At 39.8% G+C, this 22092-nt stretch overlaps 1 protein-coding gene across 1 annotated transcript in view; it reads left to right on the top strand.

Moving 5' to 3' along the window:
* Window positions 1-22092, top strand: part of LOC111833442 (extracellular matrix organizing protein FRAS1-like) — a 120027-nt gene that overhangs the window by 52402 nt on the left and 45533 nt on the right. Inside the window, exons 10-16 of the mRNA XM_023791713.2 lie at window positions 609-756; window positions 2738-2878; window positions 11666-11806; window positions 11971-12138; window positions 13342-13482; window positions 15091-15234; window positions 19872-20024. Of these exons, the coding sequence (XP_023647481.2) occupies window positions 609-756; window positions 2738-2878; window positions 11666-11806; window positions 11971-12138; window positions 13342-13482; window positions 15091-15234; window positions 19872-20024 (1036 nt within the window). The remainder of the gene's footprint in view (window positions 1-608; window positions 757-2737; window positions 2879-11665; window positions 11807-11970; window positions 12139-13341; window positions 13483-15090; window positions 15235-19871; window positions 20025-22092) is intronic.

Here is a 22092-nt window from a genome sequence, read left to right as displayed (position 1 = left end):
CAGCAATCTGTTCAGTTTTTAACCGATCACAACTGATAAAAGGAGGAAGCAGAATTTAATCCTAACCATACAGTATAGTCCATTAATGCTCACAGCTAGCTAATATTCACAGGGGCATCCATTGAATATGCATAATTTGTATCCTGCTTGGTGTAAGGGGAACATTAATGCAAGAAAAGAAGGGGTCCCATTTTCATGGATTCGCTTTTCTGCTCATACTTTATTTGTTCTGTGATGCTGTAATTCACGAATAGTATGTCTAGCGTTGTTTTTAACCATTAATGTCATTATATCGTAATTTACAATAAACCTCGTTATACCTTTGCTTTGTGTTAATTTTCTTCGGCCTCATATCATGCTTTTTGGGAAACCCACATTTTCATATTTTCAGATTCATGTAGAGTAAGACTTTAAACAAGTGAAGATGGGCCTCTAATGAAGAGCAGTTCTATACAGTATCTGTCCCACATGCCGCACATAATTTCCTTTGCACAGTATTTCTAATGACTATTCATATTTGGCTATTGAACCCAAAACATCACTGTTAAGCCTTTCTTGTTGCCTCTCATGTGTCTGAATGCATCCTCTGTTTGGCCTCTTCTCCACAGAACCTGGATGTGTGGCAGGAAGGGCCCTGCCGAGTGTGCGAATGCCTGCACTCCAGGGTGACCTGTTACCGTCTCGCGTGTCCCCCGCACCCTTCGGGGACTCTCGCCCTGCCCGTGGAGGGGAGCTGCTGCCCAGAGTGCCAAAGCAGTAAGAGCAGCTGTAATGAGCTCCTGAGAAAGCAGAGGGTGGAATGACCGTTTGTCCCTCGCTGACTCATGCGTTGATTCTTTCTGTCATTTATTCATGTTCTCATTACTTCATTTCATCCTCATTCCTGTTGTCTCCAAATATTAGTGTTCTGCTGTTATTTTGACAGTTATTCTGGGACCAGATTCCGTCTTTGTGCCCGAAGCAGCCATCCACACTTCAAGATCCTTTCTTCTTCCCTCTAAAAATGGCAGTTTGCGTTGCTTTATTCAGATAGCTTTTTCCTGCTATTTCCCTAGTTCCCCAGATCCTTGTTCTCTTCACTAAGCCGACCGGCTTTTCTTTCATGCTACAGAATGGCAAACCAGGAGGAGCAGGCGTGTTTCTCTGTCGCAGGCTTACCTGCCTGACAGCTTTATTAGTGATTAGAGGTGCTTGCGACGAGTTAAAAGGCACAGAATCTCTTTTGAATTCCACAGCTCAGAGTTCCGGTGAATGCATGAGACATAGTGTCTGGCAACAAGCTGATAGACAGGATTTCCAGAGGAACATAGTAAACGAGTGTAGATGGTGTCATGTCAAGGTTGCTGGATGAATAATAAAAATTGGGTGCGTTTTTTATTGCTCAGCTGATTTTTATTATCATTTTTAAGCGCCTTTTTACAGTTGGATAACTAAATTGAGCAATTCAGGTTAAAGACTTGCTCTGGGGTACAACACTACAACCACTTCTGAGAGCTGGCTCATGTCCCTAGGCACCAAGTTACCATAAAAAATGCCTCAGATCCAAAGCCCAAAATTCTAATGTCTTTTTCATCCTTTAAAATGTCTTCATTTTGTTTGTTTGCTTTGAGGCTGCATTTGTGCTGTATACATGGACTTTCAGCCTGTATAATGAATCTTGAGGCTAGGTTTCTGAGTATGCCTGTGTGTATGTACATGGACATGTGTCTGATTGTGTGTGAAGAGGTAGCCTTTTATAGAAGTGCCTCTGTACCCTCCATACCCACCATACCCCCTTCATTCTATGCCCAGGAAAAAAATGAATCAGGTCGGTATGGTTTAATGTTTATACGCTACATTCTTTTATTGTACTGCAACCATTCCTTTGGTTTTATACAGAATATTCTCTCTAAACTCTTTCCAGGCTGAATAACTCTAAGAATGTTGGAAAAGGTGTTGCATAAATGTAGCCCTATTTAGTTATTACATTTCCTGTTCAGTTCCACACGTCTTTAGTTTTAGTTGTCATGTTTTCTGAGTCCTTCTCTTGACCTTGACTGGGAATCCAGAGATATAAGGCTGAGGCCACTTTTGTTTTTGATGCTCCTGTGAAAGCTAAGTGCAAACAGAACAGCACTGGCTGAAAAGTGCCACTAAGGGACCTTTTAAAAATATGACTCATTGTCAAAAATGACTGTGGTTCAAAGGCTGATGTGCAGGCGTTTCGTGCTGTTCTCAGTTGACTGTTCTTCTCTTGCTCAGCTTTCTCACATGGTTACTGGTAAATTATTTTCTTAATTGCCATGTTGAAAGTACTTCAGCATCTGATAGCTTCAGTCTTGGGTCAGTGAATATCACTCAGGGAATGTGGACTGCTCTGTTTCTTCTTCCAGCCTTATGTTTTTACAGATGTACAGCAGTTATTTTTAATGTGGCATGTTCCCGTTGAAAGGTATTAGCACTGCATTAGAAAACCATTAATCTGTCCAATCATATGTTTATCCATTTTTAAGTACTGCTTATCCTGGAAGGCTGGAAACTACTCCAAGCATTGGGGAATTTTTTTGAATTTTGAGATAGAAGCAGCTATATCCAATGATAACTATAACTATTCACAATACAAGTGAAATTTAGAACTATAATGGCATTTTTACAACGCAGCATGAGTGCTATGCAAGATTTGGTGTTTTGGTACTATGGTAAAAAGTAATATGGTAATATACAGTATATGCTTTTTATGTATGTTTATGGCTTGCAGTTCCGTGTCACTTGGACTGCCTGAGCCGCTCCCAGAATCCAAGTCTCTGCAACAGATGCAAGGATCCCATCTCTGTACTTCATAATGGACACCATTTCGAATGTCCCCCTGGCTTCTATCAGAATGGCAACACCTGTGCGGGTAGGACCTGATTCTGCCTATAATTGCTGACGTCCACCACACATACTGTATCAGTCTGTGAGTGTACTGCCGGAGACCAAGGGAAGCCATGCTTCCCCTATAAAAATATATGTAGAAAAATATACTTTCACATTTTATGTCACACACACACACATACACACGCATTATTTATTATTTCATTTTAGTTTTTGCTTTGTTTGTGGAAATACAATAACTCTTTCAAACTGCACCCTTGCCGATCAAAAAACTACCACGAGTTCGACGAGGGCCAGAAGCCAGAACACACTGGCATCCCTTGGTTGAAATATATTTTTAATTATCCAGTCAGAAGCGTTCATCAGTGAACACCACTTACAGTAAGTATTAGTGGCAAAGCACAATAAAAAAAAAAAAACCAAGGGAAGCCAAAATGAAGTTGGCTTCAAATATCTTTACTTTCTTAATTACAAACACACTACAGTAACGACTTGAAAATGACCGACCTGGAGATTTTTGTGAAGAATGACTTTACAAAACTACAATTTGAGCCGTAGGTCAAAAAATTATAGAAACGCTGGATATAGTAGAAAAACAGATGAGAAGAGTTATGCCATCTTTTAATAGAGAGAACTACAACAAAAGTGAGCGGCTAATTGGCAATGCTAATCTAAAAACTAGGCATATTATTATATTATAATATTGAAGTAAAAATAGCTCTTGTATCGGAATCTATATCGGTATTGGCAGTTGTGTATCGGAATCAGAACTGGAACTGGAAAAGTGTGGATAGGCTCATCCCTATTTATAACTTGTGGTAGTGACAGCAACTTCTACTGATTCGTCCAATAGGCTGAGCTGCCCTGGCCATTTTACCCACGCACTGCTACTGATTTTAAGAGAGTTTCCATCTATGTATTTTACACACCATTTTCACATACTTAAAGTGTTAACTTAGTACTTTGGAATCCTGCAGCATGACTCCACTGCACATCTCAGTGCAGCTAAAAATGGACTGTGAACTGCGAACATGCACCCCCACCCCCCCTCCCAGATCGTCAAAAGGTGACAATCTTAAATCCTCAAATTAATAGTGAGTATCTCTGGATACAACACTGTTGCTGCCTCACAACTAGAGCCGAAGGCATCCCTAGAATTCTAGCATGCCAGATTGTCAGTGTTCGATGTGCAGGATTCCAGTGTACAGGAATGTCTTATGAATAATGAATGGCTTAAACTGTGACTTCCAGAATGAAACTTTGGCATTAATATTGACATTGATATTGCAAAGCATATCCTCAGAAATTAATTTGCATACATTTTTTTCCATTCTTAAATATGCATTAACTAAATATGCATAATGAAGAAAAAATGTTGCCATTATCAACATTAGAAACTAGGAAAATAAAAAAAAAACAAACATTTATGAAGACATAATTCAGTAGTTTACCTTGTATTGAGTTATGCATTCTTGTTCAAGCAGCTTACTGAACGTGCATTCAGCCAGTGTGCGATGGCCTTTTTCTTGAATGTCCCCCCACACAGCCTGCAAGGCCTCGTGCCTCACAGACCAGGATGAGTGTACATTGTGTGGATGGTTTCTCCTGATGCGTGACCGTCAGTGTGTCCTGTGAAAGGTGCCTTAAACAGGACAAGATGACGTGCAAACGCGCAAAGTATGACCTTGTCTGGTCTAATAACTGTCCTTTAGAAAACTCTGCAATAAACGACACATTTAATTAACCAAAGTAGACGTGGACTTTTGATAATGAAAAGACGGCCTGTAGTTAAACTTGTAAACTTGCAAGGGTCAGGGTTAATAAGACCATTGAAAAGACTATTTAAAATGCTCTGAAATATGAACCTATGCTTAGGGGGTTTGTGAACCTACATGTAGTGTTTTTGTATGTGACTAAAGTATCGCAAATGTGCTATAGATTTACATGCTTTCATTCTTCTACAATGTGCCTCAGTTTTATACAGTGGTATTCTTCTTTCCGTAATATCTGAGAAAGGTATTCAGTATATTTCCTACTATACAAAGCCAGAGCAAATCAATTTCACTTGGTACTTGTAGGTGAGAATTTAATTTAGCATCCAGTTTAATATAACAGGTAAATTATTAGATTTCAGCTATTTTTGTAGTGACACTTGTTTTGAAACTATAAATGCGGCAAGGAAAGCTATTTACTGTTAATGATGTAATATTATGCCTTTGAGAAATTTGGAGATATGTTTCCTTTGTTAATCTTTGATTAAATGGCTCTCCCAATGTGAAATCTTCGTTCATATTACTTTTTAATGCAGCAGTAGGTTTAATCCACTTCCCTTATCCCTAGGTTGATTTCCATTTGCTACAAGACAACCTGTTTGGATTTTCCTCCTGCTAATTGGCATCTAGGAAGAGGAAAGATAGAGACAGATTATCTCATGACATGGGATTACAACCTATGTCATTTCTGGAAAATGACAAATGTGGGGAAAATAATCCATGTTATAAATTACATGACTTTGTCCCAATTACTTTTGCCCCATTTCCACCAAGACAGAACCGGTGCTGCACTGGTTCTTGCCTTTTGAGAACCTGCTCATGTTTCTACCAATTTCAAAAATGAACAAAACAGAAATGTTAGTAGGCGGAAGTGAAGGTAAAGTAAAGGTTAATCTGTATTGGTAAGATCCCACCTAAAATATTGTGTGCAGGTTTAGTCACCTTACCTTAAAAAGGACATTGCTGCCTTAGAAAGGGTTCAATGCAGGGCTCTAAAAATGATTGCTAGTCTTAGAGGAATATCTTTTGTGGAGAGGATAGTTGAGCTGAATCTCATATAAGATTCTAACAGGATGCTGTTCAACCAAATAGTTACTTCAGTATTAGTTCAAATACAAGAACTCATTGACGTAGGTGGAAATTAGTGGTAGAACATTTTACACGGGAAAGCACTTCTTTATACAGCGTGTAGTTATAGTATGGAATAATCTGTTAGTGTCATGCAGACTAAAGCCTTGGGTTCCTTTAAATCAGTTACTGTAGGTAAATTCTTAAGAACTTTAAGCTATTAATGAATTCTCCCCAAATGAGCTTGATGAAGAAAATAATTTCTTATGTTATTATTTCATTTTTTGGATTTATTTTAATCTGTTTTGGATTTTAAGTTTTTATAAACTGCCAAACCAAAAACAATGTTTTCAGAGTATGACTCATTGCACTTTTTTTTATTGCATGTATACCTGCTTTTTTCTACGTAAAGGCTCCTCCGTCTGTGTGTTTTAGTTTACTCTCGCTTGCTGTTTTATCGCTGTCCTTTTAAGGATCGCACAATAAAAGAGTCTGCTAAAACTGCACTATATTTATATTTTATTATTAAACCTGCAGGGTGTTCCACGAAGCAGGATTAAGGGAAAGTCTGACTTATTTTGATAAGTCTGGCTCATTTAAGCGGGAATTCCGTTCCCTCAGTGTGTCTTAAATGAATCCCTGCTGAGTTACCTTGATAACTTAGTGAAGTGAACAAGTTTGCTCTGGACCAGTTTAACTGTCTCGCTTAGTTAAGCATTGTCTCAAAGAATGTCCGACGTGTGGGAACAGATTCCCAAAAGATCGTTCCATCGGACGAAATTCCGCGATCTCGATCACTACTCATGTCATGTAATAAATACAATAAAGCCTATAAAAATCACGTCTCAGCATTCCAGTTAATTCCACGATAATTAAAATAAACACGTACCCAGTGTTAATTTTGTTGATGAAAATTTTACATCATAGTTATCATCAACGACCTTTATTTTCAGACTAATTAAAAAAAACACCACTCTCATTTTACACGCTTTCCCACTCATTTGATCGATCTATTGTTCATCCATTCATTTGGGCTTCTTAAATATCTCGGGTATGTGCACTAAATGAGGCTATGCAAGTCTGTCTTGTATGATTAGTTACAGCTGAAGTGCATTAATGGAACAACATGAGGCTAAATTTAGAGATAGTTTGAGTCTGACTTTTTTGGGAAAGTCTGGCTTTCTTTAGCTACTTTCATGGAATACTCCCCTGGCCAGGAAATCAATCTTTCATTTTTAAAACAACAATAATATTTTTTTAAAAAGCACTATATGCTATTATTCAGCTGATAAGCTGGCAAGTTGTTTCACTACCGACACCGTTATTAGTCTAAATTATATTGTTTATGAAGTGAATTTTCTGGGTATGCAGAAGGTTTAGAACGATAGCCTTTCTTTCACTGATGTGTGGTGCCAGACTCTGAGACCAGCTTTTCTGTTGTGCCATGCTGGAGACGTTTTTTCTGGCCCCGGGCCATTTTTTTTGTGGTGGAAACACATGGAACTAGTTCCAGATTGGGAAATAGTCAGGCACTGTCACTAGCACAGCATTGGTGGAAATGTGTTGAGTACTTAAGTATCCCTTTTCACACTTTAAACAATCCATCACATTCTTAAGTTTTTACTTAAAAATTATAGGTTTTATAAATCATTTGACTTAACTCACTTCAAACTCACATTTAGTGCCATTGACTGACTTTTGCACACATAAAATGCACATACATGCATTTATGTCACAACTAAGAAAAATTTGGGTATGAAAATGATAACACAATCTGACCAGAGTATAAGGTTTTGAGGACGCAAATACATTTTGAATGTATTTTACCTGTAAAGCAGGAAATGACCAGCTATGCAGTAACATTTACAGCTTTTTAAAATGCTTTTATTAGGCTGTAAGCTGCACCCTCCATTCTTGCTGTCCTATATGAAATAAGATGTGTTGCATTAGTAGAGTACTGTAAATTCTATTTAGCATGAAAAGTACTTTTGCCTTTCCAGGCTATATTACAGAGAACTGCATTATATAAACACATGCTTTAAATGTAAAAAAGACATGTGTTATGTGCAGATTCTTTGTGATTCATTTGCTATCCCCAGGCGTCCTACTGTAATGTATTGAGCATTCCAATAAAAATATAAGTTATGGGCACAGCCATGTGAAGTCTATTGAATTACTGTACCCAATGAATTTTTGTAAGTGCCAAATGTAAGTCTGAGTGTTTCTTTTGAGAATGCATTTTTACTGGATCGTATTAAATGTGGCATCGCACTGTTTCCTGGCGGCATCATTTTATGCAGTGCACAAAATAAATCCGGAATCAAGGTCAGCCTTTAAAGCTCCTTTAAAATAGCTCTTCCCGCAAATTCTATATTAAGACTGCAAATGCCTTTTGCTGTGTGCGCACCAACAATGCTGTGAATCGGAAGTTCATTCATTCACTGCCGATTATGTGGTAACGCGCTTGCATTTATCTATTCGGCAGATGCATTTCCACAAATTAAGGATCTCTTAGAAAGAGTTTTATGCAACTGATGTAGAGTATCAATATAAGCCTATAATCAGTCAGTGTAGGGCAGGGGTAGGCATCCCTGATTCCGGATTGCTGGAATCCAGCAGGTTTTCATCCAACCTGGCCTCTGAAGAACCTCACCAGACTTCAGTCAGATAGTAACCCATCAAGCAGGATAGAAAACCCACTGGATACCAGTACTCCAGGATCAGGATTCCCTACCCCTGTTGTACGGAGTCTTCTTTAGTGTACCTACACATATGAAATAGAATATACAGAATGTATTACACCAGAAGTTAAACATACAACACATCTAGTCAGACTTTTGAATGCAATCAGAATGCAGCCTGAAGTTCACAGATGAAATGTGGTCTAAAATGCTGTACATGAGTCCCTTTTTAATGAGGTTCAGCAGTCCTGAAGCCCATTTCTGCCCAGAGTTACTACAGATGAAACCAAGCAGGATTTTGATTTCTGGCCCTTCAAATCTGAGACAGACAGGCAGCCTGATTTACAGTAACATAACGATCTTCTAAGCCTGTAGCGTTTGAAATTGCTGATCTGTTCCCTTGACAGTCTTGCATGCCAGGACTGAGGTGTCAAATGCAATATGAGCTCAAACTGGTTACTGATCGAGGGAGACCGGGAAGGGGGAGTGAGAGGAGTGTTTGGGGAGGCAGACCACAGCAGTAGCATTCTGAATGAGCTGGATGAATGTTTTTTTCTGGCAAGCTTAAAGCACATCCGGAATAGGATTTTAGTCAGTGATCATGGCCTTATAGCTGGCTTTACAGATCTCTGAGGTATGACCAGATTCATTGCAAATTGTATATTACTGGTTCTTATTAAAGATGAAATCAAAGATTTTGACAGCTGCAGCGATTTATTATGAGTTATTTAGCATGGAGGGGGAATCGCTATTAAGTGATGGACTTGCTAAGATGTACAAACACTTTGACATGTTAAGCAGGACCCTAACCCCCAGCTAGAGAGGGAGTACAAAGGAACATTGGGTGGAGCGCTCTGTCACCAGCATGGGGAACAGGAGAATGGAACACATGGAGGTAGTTTACAGGGAAGGGAACCAGCACTGATCTTTCATTCAGCTAGGCTGTGGTGCTGAAAGGGAGCCCTGCTAGAAGTGTTGGGCGGTATACCGGTTCATACCGAAAACCATTTTTTATTATTGTTATAAATACAGCAATACCAGTTTAAATAGCCTACACAACGTTCGTAAAGTGCCGCAGCTGGAAACTGTTTAAGGGGGGACCTTTTTCACCGCTAAAAAGTACCACGAAACATCAGAAACGCACACACACACACTCGCGCAGCCCTTCCCCTCCTCTCACAAGCCGCTGAACGCATTTCCGCTGGTCAACACACACATAGTTGTTGGCCGAATGTGGCATATGCTGCAGTTGAAGACACTTCGCAAGCTGCTTTAGTAAAAAAAAAAATGTAAAAGTGCCATTTAGAAGTATTTTGCAGACGAGCATGGAAAGGCTAAGGATGTCAATAAAGCTGATTCTGATTCTGATGTCGATTAAGCCTCTATGCAAAGTGCTACAAAGTTGTGGCGACGAAGTCAAGCAGAACGTCAAACTTGGCGAAGCATCTTAAAGACATCCTGATCTTTATGAGAAATTTCGCAAGATCGGTAAAGCTCGCATTCCAGCAACACTGAACTATCAAACACTTATCAAAAATGTTAACTTGGCCGGCACACACCTTTATCTATAAGCAGTTAGCCAACAAACACGTTAGCCGTATGTTATCATTAAGGTACTGTAGCAGATAGGCGCAATGGCTAATAATAAAATAAAATAGTTAATGTGGGAACAATGCAAAACCGTAAAACAAAATGTGTCCTGTAAATTGTGGTACACGGTCAGTCATACTTAAAAAAAATACCGTTGTATACCGTGAAACTGATATAACTTTGAAAAATACCGTGATATAAATTTTTGGTCATACTGCACAGCTCTACCTGCTAGGGCCTATGTAAGAAGGACATGAGCAGGTGATATGGATGTGGGTAACCCCATGTAGCGATGAAAGCTGAAGGACAGTTCAGGCACTTCATTAATATAGCTGTGTGGACAGAATCACGCGCAATAGGCAATTTTAGTTGAGATTTTTGCCAAGCCTGAGGTGTAGGTCCAGTATTTTGGAGGTGTAGGTCCAGAGTTTTGGTTACACTTGAGGGGCCACAAATAACTTAGTTACTTGATTACTACTCAAGAATAAATCATGAACTTATATATTTCCTGCATGAAATACATGAACCACAATGATTGATTAATGATGAACGAACATGAGATCAGTATCAGTTACTTGTTAATTAGTGAAATAAGAGTATAACTCCATTATTTGTGCCCTCTCAAGTAATGTGTTACCATACTTTCTACTGTTGTTACTGTTGAAAAATCAAGTTAGCAAAGAAATTTTGTAAAAAGTGTTGGTGCCGTCAAATTTAATTCTGAATAAAGAAAAAATTGTGGTGTACTTGCCATACTGTACATAATAGCAAAATCCCTAAAATAACCATGATAATTCACATTCAATTGATTTACTTTGGGGCTCTTTGTATGAATCTGCATATTTTTTGCCAGTTCCAGTTTCCAAATCTAATAATAATCACATTATATCGTATGAAGTGTTTTGACTAAAGTTATTTGAGTGATCATGCTTTTTGTCTTCTCATTAATGTATTGCCTTATGGATGTTTATCTCAAATCAGCTTATAAAACACATGTGACAGCATCCACAGAGCAGTCATTGAATATTTAATGTTGGAATATTTAATAAGTAAAAAAAAAAATTCAGAAATATGGAGTTGTCTGCATGAACATATAGTGAACAGTTGTACTCAGAAAACAGTTATATAAATGTACATATGTATTAGAAATATATATTATTATATATATTCTAATATGTATGTATGAAAGTGTCTTAACTAGATGTCTTGGACTTGAAGGAATCTAATAAAAACTTCAAATAAAGCACCTGCACTTGATATGGGTGTCACTGATTTAACTGTAAATTTCAGCCAGTGCCAGCTCCTTTAAATCTAAATTAAAAATTTCCTCCACTGTGAAACTTGTGATAAATCCTGCTCACCCCACTATCCCGAAAATGGCAGGGGTGCAAGATGTCCCCCAGCATCGTGGAAAATGTACTTCATATTGTCCTGAACAGCAGTACAAGGACAGCTGTGGTCAATTCTGGGGTATTGTCCCATGATCTCATTTTCTCAGTGGGGGTTTTTTTCTGCTGACAGAATTTCAGTATCCTTCTTATCGACATGTCATTCTAATAACACATAGGTGCCAGTCCTGTATCTGCTTTTACATAAAAAGGGAGTCCTTTCTCTGTGTCTGTATCAAACACATGGGAATACCTGGAGGAAGGGCACCTAATGTTTAGCTCATGTCATTCTACCTCTGTCCTCTTTTCCCAGAGTGTCACAGCTCGTGTAGGACTTGCTGGGGACCTTCTGTGTCACACTGCTCCCTCTGTCCTGGGACTATGGTTCTGTACTATGGGCAGTGCCTGCAGACCTGTGGGAAGGGCATGTTCGCTCATGGCAGCATTTGTGAAAGTAAAGTATCCTTTAGTTTGCTTACAGCATCATGGTCCTTCCTAGAATATGGCCATTGGTTTTGTTGAAGAGTTTAACAGTGATGGCTGTATATATGTAGGGTTGATAATGGACTTTAGTATTGATTAAAACTGCTTTCGGAGATGTGCTGCATTTTCCCTCAGGCTGCCACATGTCCTGCCTCTCCTGCATTGGACCCGAGTCCTCAGATTGCCTGAGCTGCCTGTTCCTGGGGGAGGTGCTACAGCTTTCATATGCTGGGGCAACACGTGGAACGTGCGTGTCAAGTTGCAAGGACCATTTCTACTCTGACCCAGACTGTGTCTGCAGAAGTAAGTGTCTCGATATTAACTCTGGAAGGGGTTCTAGAATGTTCTCCTCTTCCTGTAGGGAACAAGTATTATAAAATAATAGAAAAACTATTTTCCCCACAAAGTGAATGATCTTTTTTGAGTTTATTTGGGTTTATGTGTGTTGTGGTTAATTGTTTTATAAATAAGTTATAAAGCCTCAATGCTGAGGCAGGGAAATGCACTGATGGGTGAAATAGACTTAAACTTGCAGTATTCAGGTTTTCCTTGAGGCCATAGTCCATTAGGCTGCCCCAGGGGATGCAGGTGACATTATGTGCAATAGCAGTTGAAGGTCTAAAAACCAACCAGCTATTATATGTGACACAGTGTCTCCAAGCTGTCCCCATTTTCACAGTTTCTTTGTAATACTTTATATTTGCTTTCCATACTCCACAGCATTTGGCTATACACTGTTTGTCTGCCCCGTGACAAAATGGAAGCTCTTGTATAGGAATCCATTGTGTTTAAAATAGATGTCGGGAATTAAATATGAGTAAACGTAAATCGCAGAGACATCAGTGGCACCCCATATACCTCCCAGTTCTCCAAAGGGGAATAAAAGTGAATTCCTGAAATACATTCCCTGCTCTGCTCACAGACAACTTAAGCTGCCAACATTAACAAGGACGCACCTCCAGCTGCTCCCATGAACAGCTTCTCTGTGTCGCTGTGCTGACACCTCCTTGCTGGCTGTAGTCTGCTTGATGCCCAGAAGGGAGATCTCGAGGATTTAATGGAAAACTTCTGCCTCAGGCGACTGATCCCTGTCACGATGTCGGGAGGGCCATAGTGTTCTAGGATTAGCCTTGCTCAGATGGAAAAAAGGGAGAAAGATTTTGCTGGTGGAAAACCCTGAACTTGTTCAGCTCAATTATAATTAGAGAGCATAACCCCGGACTGCAGAGGTAGATTGTGCCTGATTTTTCATTTTGTTTGGGTCTTTGAATTAATCAGTTGAAAGAAGTATCAGTACTTGTCAAGTAAAGTGAAAGAAATGGTTTAAATGCTTTTGTGACAGAAAATGGGGGTGCAGGGGATACGTGTTGAAGCCAATTTTGTCTGTCAGTTATAGCCGGGAGTCCCTCAAGACAGAACGTAAATGGCACCATTTTTATGCAGGGGTTAACTTACGCCTGGCAGAAGCGATCAGATTCTACTAACGGCTCCTTTCGCTATCTCCAGGTTGCCATGACTCCTGTTTGCAGTGTGCAGGGAATAGCACACTCAATTGCACTGCTTGCGCTTCTCCAAGTGTCCTACACCAGGGACAGTGCCTGTGCAGGTGTCCCCAAGGGTACCACCGTCATGGAGATGCCTGCAGGGGTGAGAACCTTTCCAAGGATCCACCTAATAATCCTGACATAAGAAATGTACAGTGTATACCAGTGGTGGGGACTTGAGTCACTGACTCGCACTCGACTCAGACTCAAGTCACAAATTTTAAAACTGATGGAATGATCTGGACTCAGTTTGGACTTGAGGGCAGTGACTCAAGACTTTGACCCGACTTGGACCCTATGACTCGAGACTTGGACCCGACTTGGACCCTATGACTGGAGACTTGGACCCAACTTGGACCCTATGACTCGAGAAGACTTGAGGTTATTGTCCCCCCTCTGGATACCATGACATTAATTTTATAAGATGCATCACTCCCTGCATATACACGGATCTAAAACGTGTGTGAGAACAGGCGTGACAGAGTGGACACAGTCTTTTCAACATATCCCTGTCTATGAAGGACTTAACCTACAATGAACTGTGGTGGGATTTTGCTACAGCAAGTTTTAATGACTAAAGGTGAAAAGAAAAACTGACCTAGGAATGTATTCAAGTTACATGACTCACAACTCGACTTGCACTTCAGTCACAAATTTGATTGCTTGTGATTCGACAGCAAAAATGATGGAAAGACTTTGACTTGACTTGGATTTGCAATGTTTTGACGAGACTTTACTCAGACTCACGAAGGAGTGACTTCTTCCTTCAAACACTATGTAAGAAGTCAAGAGATATCTGAAAGAAATCTCAAGTATCTATCACTTACCATTACCTCTTGTGGAAATAAAGTGGGTAACCTGATTGACACTGGAAATGTTTGGAATACTGAGTTAAAAAGTCTTGAATGTGAAAGCAGAGGAGGAGTTGGGGGGGGGGGGGGGGGTGTGCTGGCCCCTCATGACATTGGGGCTCACTGCAAAATTTACCAATGGTGGGCAGATGTTACCAAGTGGCTCTTTCCATTACAGATAATCAAGTCCATTACAGATAATCACCCCGGTTTGGCATTAATTAAAGGGGGGATCCCCTTGAACTTCAAGCTGAAATGGTTAATTTATTAAGCTTTTCTAGAACAGTCTCAGGTTCCAGAACAGACAGTCCTACTGTGAAACTGAAAAAAAAAAAATAATAGCATCATGGTGAGCACACACACATACATACAGTACACACACACGCACACACACGCACACGCACACACACACACAAGCTATAAGAGATGTTTAGCTACAGTGCTACTCCCTCTTCCACCTTGCTACTGTAAATGCAGTATTTATTAGTAGCTCAGTGGGTCGCATTTTATTTATTTATGTATGTATGTATATTTTGTAAATCTCACCTTGATACTTAAATATGGTGCAGTTATTTATAAGATCCTGTAGGGATGTAGGAAAGAGTATGTCACGATGTAACACTGAAATGATCTAAAATTCTGCTGCAGCTAAGCTGTGATCCTCGTTTGACATGGTGTCATCTCCATTTATAGTCTTTAATGAATTACACAAGAGGCTACATTTTAAACGCTTGCAGGCTAAATTCTTTAATAGGACTCGAATTTGACTTTATCATCCAGCCTAAAGCTACCCTCCACCCCCCCTCTCTTCCCAGACTAAGTCCTGTTCTCCATTTTCCCCTCTAATCTATGTGGCACAGCCTGCCATCCAACCTGTAAGGAATGTTCCGGCTCATCAGAGACACACTGCACAGACTGCTCCCCAGACACCGTCCTGGAAAATGGCTCCTGCAAGACCAGGTGCCCAGAGGAACAATACCACAGTCACACAGGACACTGTGTCGGTACGTATGAATGATGCGTCATTTAAGGAGCAGAGAATGAAGTCCAAGGAAAAGTAGAAGTTGGTGCTTACCTGCCTGGACTTTCAAGGTTTTGAAGGTTGCAGGTTCACCTTCCCTACAGGGTCATACCATGGTAATCTGGAGGGACATGCTTATCCCCAATGCTCGAGCAGATATGTCAGCTAATCATCTCAATATAAATTGATTTGTCAAGGGTGTCCAGTTTGTTATAACTTTAAATGGCGTAAAGAAGCTGCTTCTAATCTCATCAGCACCCTTGGATTTTCAGACCTTCTCTGAAAATGTGCAGCAGTCTCAGTGAATGCTTCGGGGATATTCCGCAGGACCTAAAAAAAATGTGTTTAACTTTAATTGGGCTGTTTCAGCACCAAATGGACAATTCTTCAAAAACACTCAGTACTCCCCAGTTTCACTGCTTTGGCTGCATTACTTCTGAGCTTGAATGAAATACATAGATACATAAATAATGGCAAACCTTATATCTACCAGATTTTAGCTGACACTTTTTATCCAAGGTTATATGCAATTTTGTGATACTATGTATTATTTTTGACATTCGTCAGTTTAAATCTTTTAATAATTGTTTAAATAACACCCTTCTTGATATTCAGAATGAGGGAGATGGATTTTCAGTAAGATTTTATATTAACTCTGTTTTAGTGCCAACAAACATAAAACGTAATATGCAAAGACAGTGAGCCAATCAGATTTGATTTTGCTCTAAACAATCAAGCCCCTGGTGTTTGCGTGAATCATGGTTTATGGCCACAGTGGGACAACTCTTTCGGGGGCTGACTTTGACTGATTTCAGTGGTTAATTAACATAATAATTTTGGGCAAAATGTGACTAGCATTTTAATCAGGGTACTGGCCCTTCTCATTTGTTCCAAAAACCATTATGCATTAAAATGTCAATTAAATGTAAATTTACAGCCTGTACAAAAATTTTTAAAAGCATACATCTACTTCTGCATAAATCACGTGCCTTATTGACTACTGCTCTATTTAAAAGGAATCCTTAGTTGAAAATGTATGAAATGAGCAGATCCATCCATAATTTTAACAAGTTGTTACTCAGTTATAAACTCTCTCAAACCTTTTAAAGTGTCTGTCCATCTTCTATCTCCTGGTAATGGTTATGCAGGGGCCTGGAGCCTATCTCAGGCACCACAGAGCACAAGGTTGAGGTACACCCTGGATGGGATGCCAGTCCATCACCGGTATATACATGCACATTATGGGTAAAATCAAGTTCCCGATTAGTCTAATTGCATGTCTTTCAGCTACAAGAGAAAATCCACAGGAAGAATGTGCAAGTCCCACGCACACAGATGGGATTTGAACCGTGAACATGTGCTACAACAATGCCAGCCATTGATTTACTATACCACCCATCTTAAATAGGGGTCATTTGATTTTACATTTTACATAATTCAACCCACAGTTTAATCACTTAGCAAAATTGCTTGTCCCAATGCAGTTTTAAAATAAGCCTTACCTGGTTTAATTATCGTTAATTTTTTAAATTATTGCTTAAGTTTTTGATAACAGTACTAAATCCAGACCAAAGTTTACTGATGAGATAAACAAGAATGGGAGGAATGCGTCAGACCTGAACAGGGCTACAGTTTCACTGGAGGAGACTAGGAGGCATGAGACCTTGTTCAGATTTGTATCAGAGTCACAGGAGTGAAGCAAAACAGAACTCAAGAATGGAACAAATCAATATGGATACCCTTGGTCACCTGAATCTATTCCGGCCACACCCTTCCCCCCTCACACAGTGCAAATAAATTAAACATATATTTATGGGAAACAATTGCTGTTTGGGGGGGTTATTCAGGAGATCACAGAGGCTGATCCCAGCTTAAATAGATTTAAGTGAGGCTGCAGCTTTAATAGCCATCTCTGGTCTAGGCCATGCATTTGTTCTTATGTTGGTGTGTGCTGTTAAAATTAGATTAAATGCATGCACACACACATTTGTGTAATAAATATTACAATGGATTATTTGCAACAGCAGATTGGAGAAAGCCAAATTTAAATATACTCAAGATAGAAGCTTAAATCAACAGATTGACAGAAGGATTAGAGGAATCATAAATTAAAAATTAAAACTCCAAGTCCAAGCAATTACACAAGTGTTTTGTCTTTTGCTTGATAGTTCAGTTAAGTTTTTCTTTTGATGGTGGAAAAAAAATAGGCAGATTTCGAATAATGTTATGGTCGTTGAAACAGGAACCCTGTGGTAGTGCTTTTTAAAGAAGTCGTTTGATCAGAGTTAGTGCAGCAATATATTTAATTTGTGACATTATTATATAATCATCAGCTGACATAAGGATGAAGTTAAGTAAACTGAAGAAAGAGTACCTGGGTAGTTACAGACAAGTCTATAAAAGCCTATTTCAGTATACCTAAGGTTCATAAGTCCTTGTGCTAACTTAGACACACAGAGCATGACAATTGGAAGCAATAATAAGAGTGCTTGTCATTACCCTGACTACTGTTTGTGAGGGTAAAGCCACTAGAGAGTTCTGGCCAGAAAACACAAATCCATGACTTTCTTTGCTAAGGAGCTTAAGTATTTAGTCATAATACTCTGGCACAAGGGTGCTTCTTAATATCTTTGTGGCATTTTTTATAGGCTGTGGTTGATTGTTAAATGTGTAAATCAGTACCAAAATATTTATGACATTAATTGGGCTAATATGGCAAACTGTCAAGAATACAACACAATTATCTTTCACCATGACATACATTCCCCCGGATTTAATACCATTCTGCTGTGAGATTTTCTTTTTCATTTACTTTGTTAATTGCAGCAGGAATCTCAGTGTCAGGCAGCACTTCAGAATCTATGTTCAAGCTGACATCTGGGAACAGGGATTACCTGCAATATGGCCCATTGTTTTTTTTATTCTTAAACCAATCAATGATCATTTATGACCTGTGGATGGAGTCAGGATGGATGATTCTACTTCTATCAGTACAGAAATTATTCACCATAAGATTAACATGTTCACATGCAATGGATTTCTATTTGATGACAAGTAAGGGGTTAAGTGGAATCTAACCATGTCAGAAAAATGCTTCTCACAGAACATTTATCTACAGTAAATAAACTCTGAAGCCTGTGACTTCTTCTGGTATGGGCCAGGCATATCTTTGTTGCCCATCAACAATTTAGTAAAGGGTGAATCCACTGGCTGAATGATTGCATGCCCATGTCTCACCTTGACATTTGCTTGTCTGTTATACCTTGCATCTAGAACCAATGCCCAAACATTACACTGGATGCAGTTTGCTCCACAGCTCCTCCTAGGGAATGATGTTTCACTCTACCACTTGCATACCAACATCACCATAGCTATAGTTCCCCCTGAAACAACCACAGATTGATCAATCTTTCCAGGGTCACACATCTCCCAAATATCATTCCTGTCTTTAAGTCCATGAGGTTTCATCTTCTCTAGTCAGAATTATGGCAACCCTGGCCAACATTGTACAGGTATGTAATTGTATAGTAATTGATTAACAAGGCCTGCCTTCGATATTCTATGTATCCTTCATGACCTCTGTTTTAATGGGAAACACTAGCATGGCAGATATGTTTTCCATTTACTCTGCAGTCGAAAAAGAATATAAGAGACTGATCACTGGGTCAGTGTGTAACAAGATTTAACTGTTTTCAATACAGTTTGCTTTTATTTACCTTAGCTTTAAGAACTAAATAATGTTCTTCTTGTTCTACTTAAGTAATATTTATTAGGACCAGAACATGATTTATAATGCATAAGAGGCAGTGGTGGTCTAATGCTTAGGGAAGCGCAATTGCAATTGAAAGATTGCTGGTTTGAATCCCCGACCAGCGAAATACCACTGAGGTACCCTGAGCGAGGTACCGCCCCCAAGCACTGCTCCCCGGGTGCTGAATTAGCTGCCTCCTGCTATGTCACGATGTCACATATGGGATAAATGCAGAGGACACATTTTGTTGGTGTGTCATCACTGATCACCTGATGATTTTAAAGGAAAAGCAAAATGGAAATGTTGAGTTATCTGCACTTCTTGATGGCTCCCCAACAGCTCATAAAAGGTGGTCAGGTCTTTGTCTAAGAAATGAAAATGAGTAACAAACACAAAAAGTTACATGTCTTGTGAAGAGCCACATATCTGTAATTTTTATACAGCAGGGCAGTGCAACCAACACCTGAACATTGGAGCATCAGACTCTAGTTACCCTCTTTTCAAGAGGTTGTTATCCCAGAGGTTCACTTACATTACTTACATACACATGATTGATGTCCTTGATTTCTTTCAGCAATTTTTTCAATAAAAATATGATAATATTTTGTGTGTCTTGTTTGTTAATAAGGCTGTCTATTTATTATCATGACCTGTTGAAGATCAGGTTGCATTTTCGGAACTATTTATGCAGAATAATTTCAAGTGAATAAATCACAATCTTTTTTTCTTGCACCAAAATATATCCAATATATTTTTATTTTCCTTTAGGCATCTATTAGCACACACCCGCTGTTGCCATCAAAGCTATGTGCTGAATGGGGCGGTGTAGAAACCTCACTGGAACTCCACCCCTTTCCTGTTACCCCTAGACTGCAAAATGGACTGCCTGAGGTGTGTCTTGGACCTTCAGAACGGCGGAAGTGTATGTCTGCTGTGCAGAGACCCTAAGAGTTTGACACTCGGGGACCACTGTGTGACCCACTGCCCCCATGGACACTACATCCAACTGGGAGCCTGCAAGAGTAAGTACCAGTCTACCAGTAGAGTATGATTCCAACCACGGCAAACTCTGTTGTTGTTTAGTTATGTATTTGTTGAGTTGTTCATCCATCCATTCATCCATTTTCCATTCAGCTTATCCAGTATTGAATGACAGTGACCTTGGAGCCTATTCCAGGAAACATAAGGCACTACAATGTAATGTAACCATAATACACAGACACACACACACGCACACACATGTAGGGTAAACATATCCTTATGGGGACCGTTCATTCATTTCAATGGGGAAAATGCTAACGCTAGCTATGACAACCTTAACCCCTACCCTGCCCTAACCATAACCATAAGTAACCTAACAAAATACAAGAGTTTTTGCATTTTTAGTTTTTTCATAGCAGTCACCAATTTTTATAAAATTGAGTTTTCCCTTATGGGGACCAGGAAACCGGACCCCATAAGGGAAAAAAAAAATGAATATCTATCACGTTATGGGGACATTGTGTCCCCATAAGGATAGGTAAACCCGCTCACACACACACACACAATATACAGTGTTAGATCAACTAAACCCCAGTATGAAAAAATGTTCCTAAGCTGTAGAAAATGTCAGGATTTACAAGTCTTTTAATTGGCAGAACTACACCCTTGAAATGAGTGATATCTAGATTACAGGCAATAGTAAAATCCATGTTAATAAAAAAGCATATATATGAATCTGCAGTATATTTTTAGATATGAAGATTTTGGGCCTAGATTCTTAAGGCAGTGTGCTTGTCAGTTCTGGAAAAATTACTTGTGATTGTGTGAATATTCCCAACACCTCACAAGAAATTATTGACATTATTAATGATTGGGTGGCACTGTTGCCTCACACCTCGAGGGCTGGGGGTTTGAATCCGGCCTCTGTTCTCTTTGTGTGGCATTTGCATGTTCTCCCCATATGGTTTCCTTTGAGTATTCCGGTTTCCTTCTGCAGTCTAAAGACAGCTTAATTGGCAACTCTGAATTGTGCATATTGTATTACAGTGTGTGTGTATGCGCCCTGCAATGGACTGGCATTCTTACCAAATTCCCAGAATGCCTTTCTTCTTGTTGGAGCTCCCATGAGGACCATTTTCCTGTGCTTCATATTCCACTCCCTTGGTTCCATTGTCCACTCATCTTTGTGTGACTCACTGCCCCCTGGGATCTTAATGCCAATGAGGAACAAGTTTACCGAAATGTGTTGCTGCAGTTTCTATTCCCGTTTTATTCATACTTCAGACTGCATTTTTTTTATATCTCGCCGATTTAAATTGTTGGTTGTACTTCTTGGTTTGTAATTGTGATTAATGTTATGAGCAGTGCACTCTGCAGTTTACAAGAATCAATGCCCATCACACAGATCTGATTGGATGTGCCAGTGAATTGTAAATTAAGCATCAGTGGTTTGGCTTCTTGGATTAGTTGAGTGTTCACTAGTTTTGCAGTTGCAGACCCAAGACCCATTTATATAGGTTAATTTTATTATTGGGGCTGGGAAATCTGATTGTGGATCAGCATTGGAGCTTGCTGGTTTTAAAATGCTTACATTTCCAACTTGTGACCCTTTCAGAACTTGCCCATGGGTCCCATGCAGGGGCGGATTAACGCACAGGCTAGATATGGCTTAAGCCTAGGGGCCCCACGTGTGCCAGCCTGCAAGGGGGCCCCCATTGGCACGGAGGGGGGTGGGGTTGGGGGCCCCACAGACTACTGTAGCCTAGGGGCCTCTGTACACCTTAATCCGCCCCTGGTCCCATGGGTTGACAATCACTGCTTTAGAGATCCCATTCAGGTCCTGCTCTTGGGAGACTGCCAGCATGAATGCTGTGCCCCCTACTCCTACCTTACTAGTGCCTTAACCCATACTCATGAGCTTGCAGAGGTAACCACTTTTGTCCTCAGTGGCCTTTTCATATTCTTAATGGTCTTGTGAACAGTACATGGCACACTGTTATGTGTTTACAAATTGAAGATGCGTGCAAAAAGATCAATGGCTGTCTAAAATAACACAGGTATAACGCATTACCTGTGGGTAAGTAGACACGCTGTGCTGGAGCGTCTCTT

The sequence above is a fragment of the Paramormyrops kingsleyae genome, chromosome 7 (genome assembly GCF_048594095.1).
Source record: "Paramormyrops kingsleyae isolate MSU_618 chromosome 7, PKINGS_0.4, whole genome shotgun sequence".
Taxonomy (NCBI): Eukaryota; Metazoa; Chordata; class Actinopteri; order Osteoglossiformes; family Mormyridae; genus Paramormyrops; species Paramormyrops kingsleyae.
The sequence above is the reverse complement of the archived record's forward strand: the minus strand, read 5'-3'. Positions and strand labels throughout refer to the sequence as shown.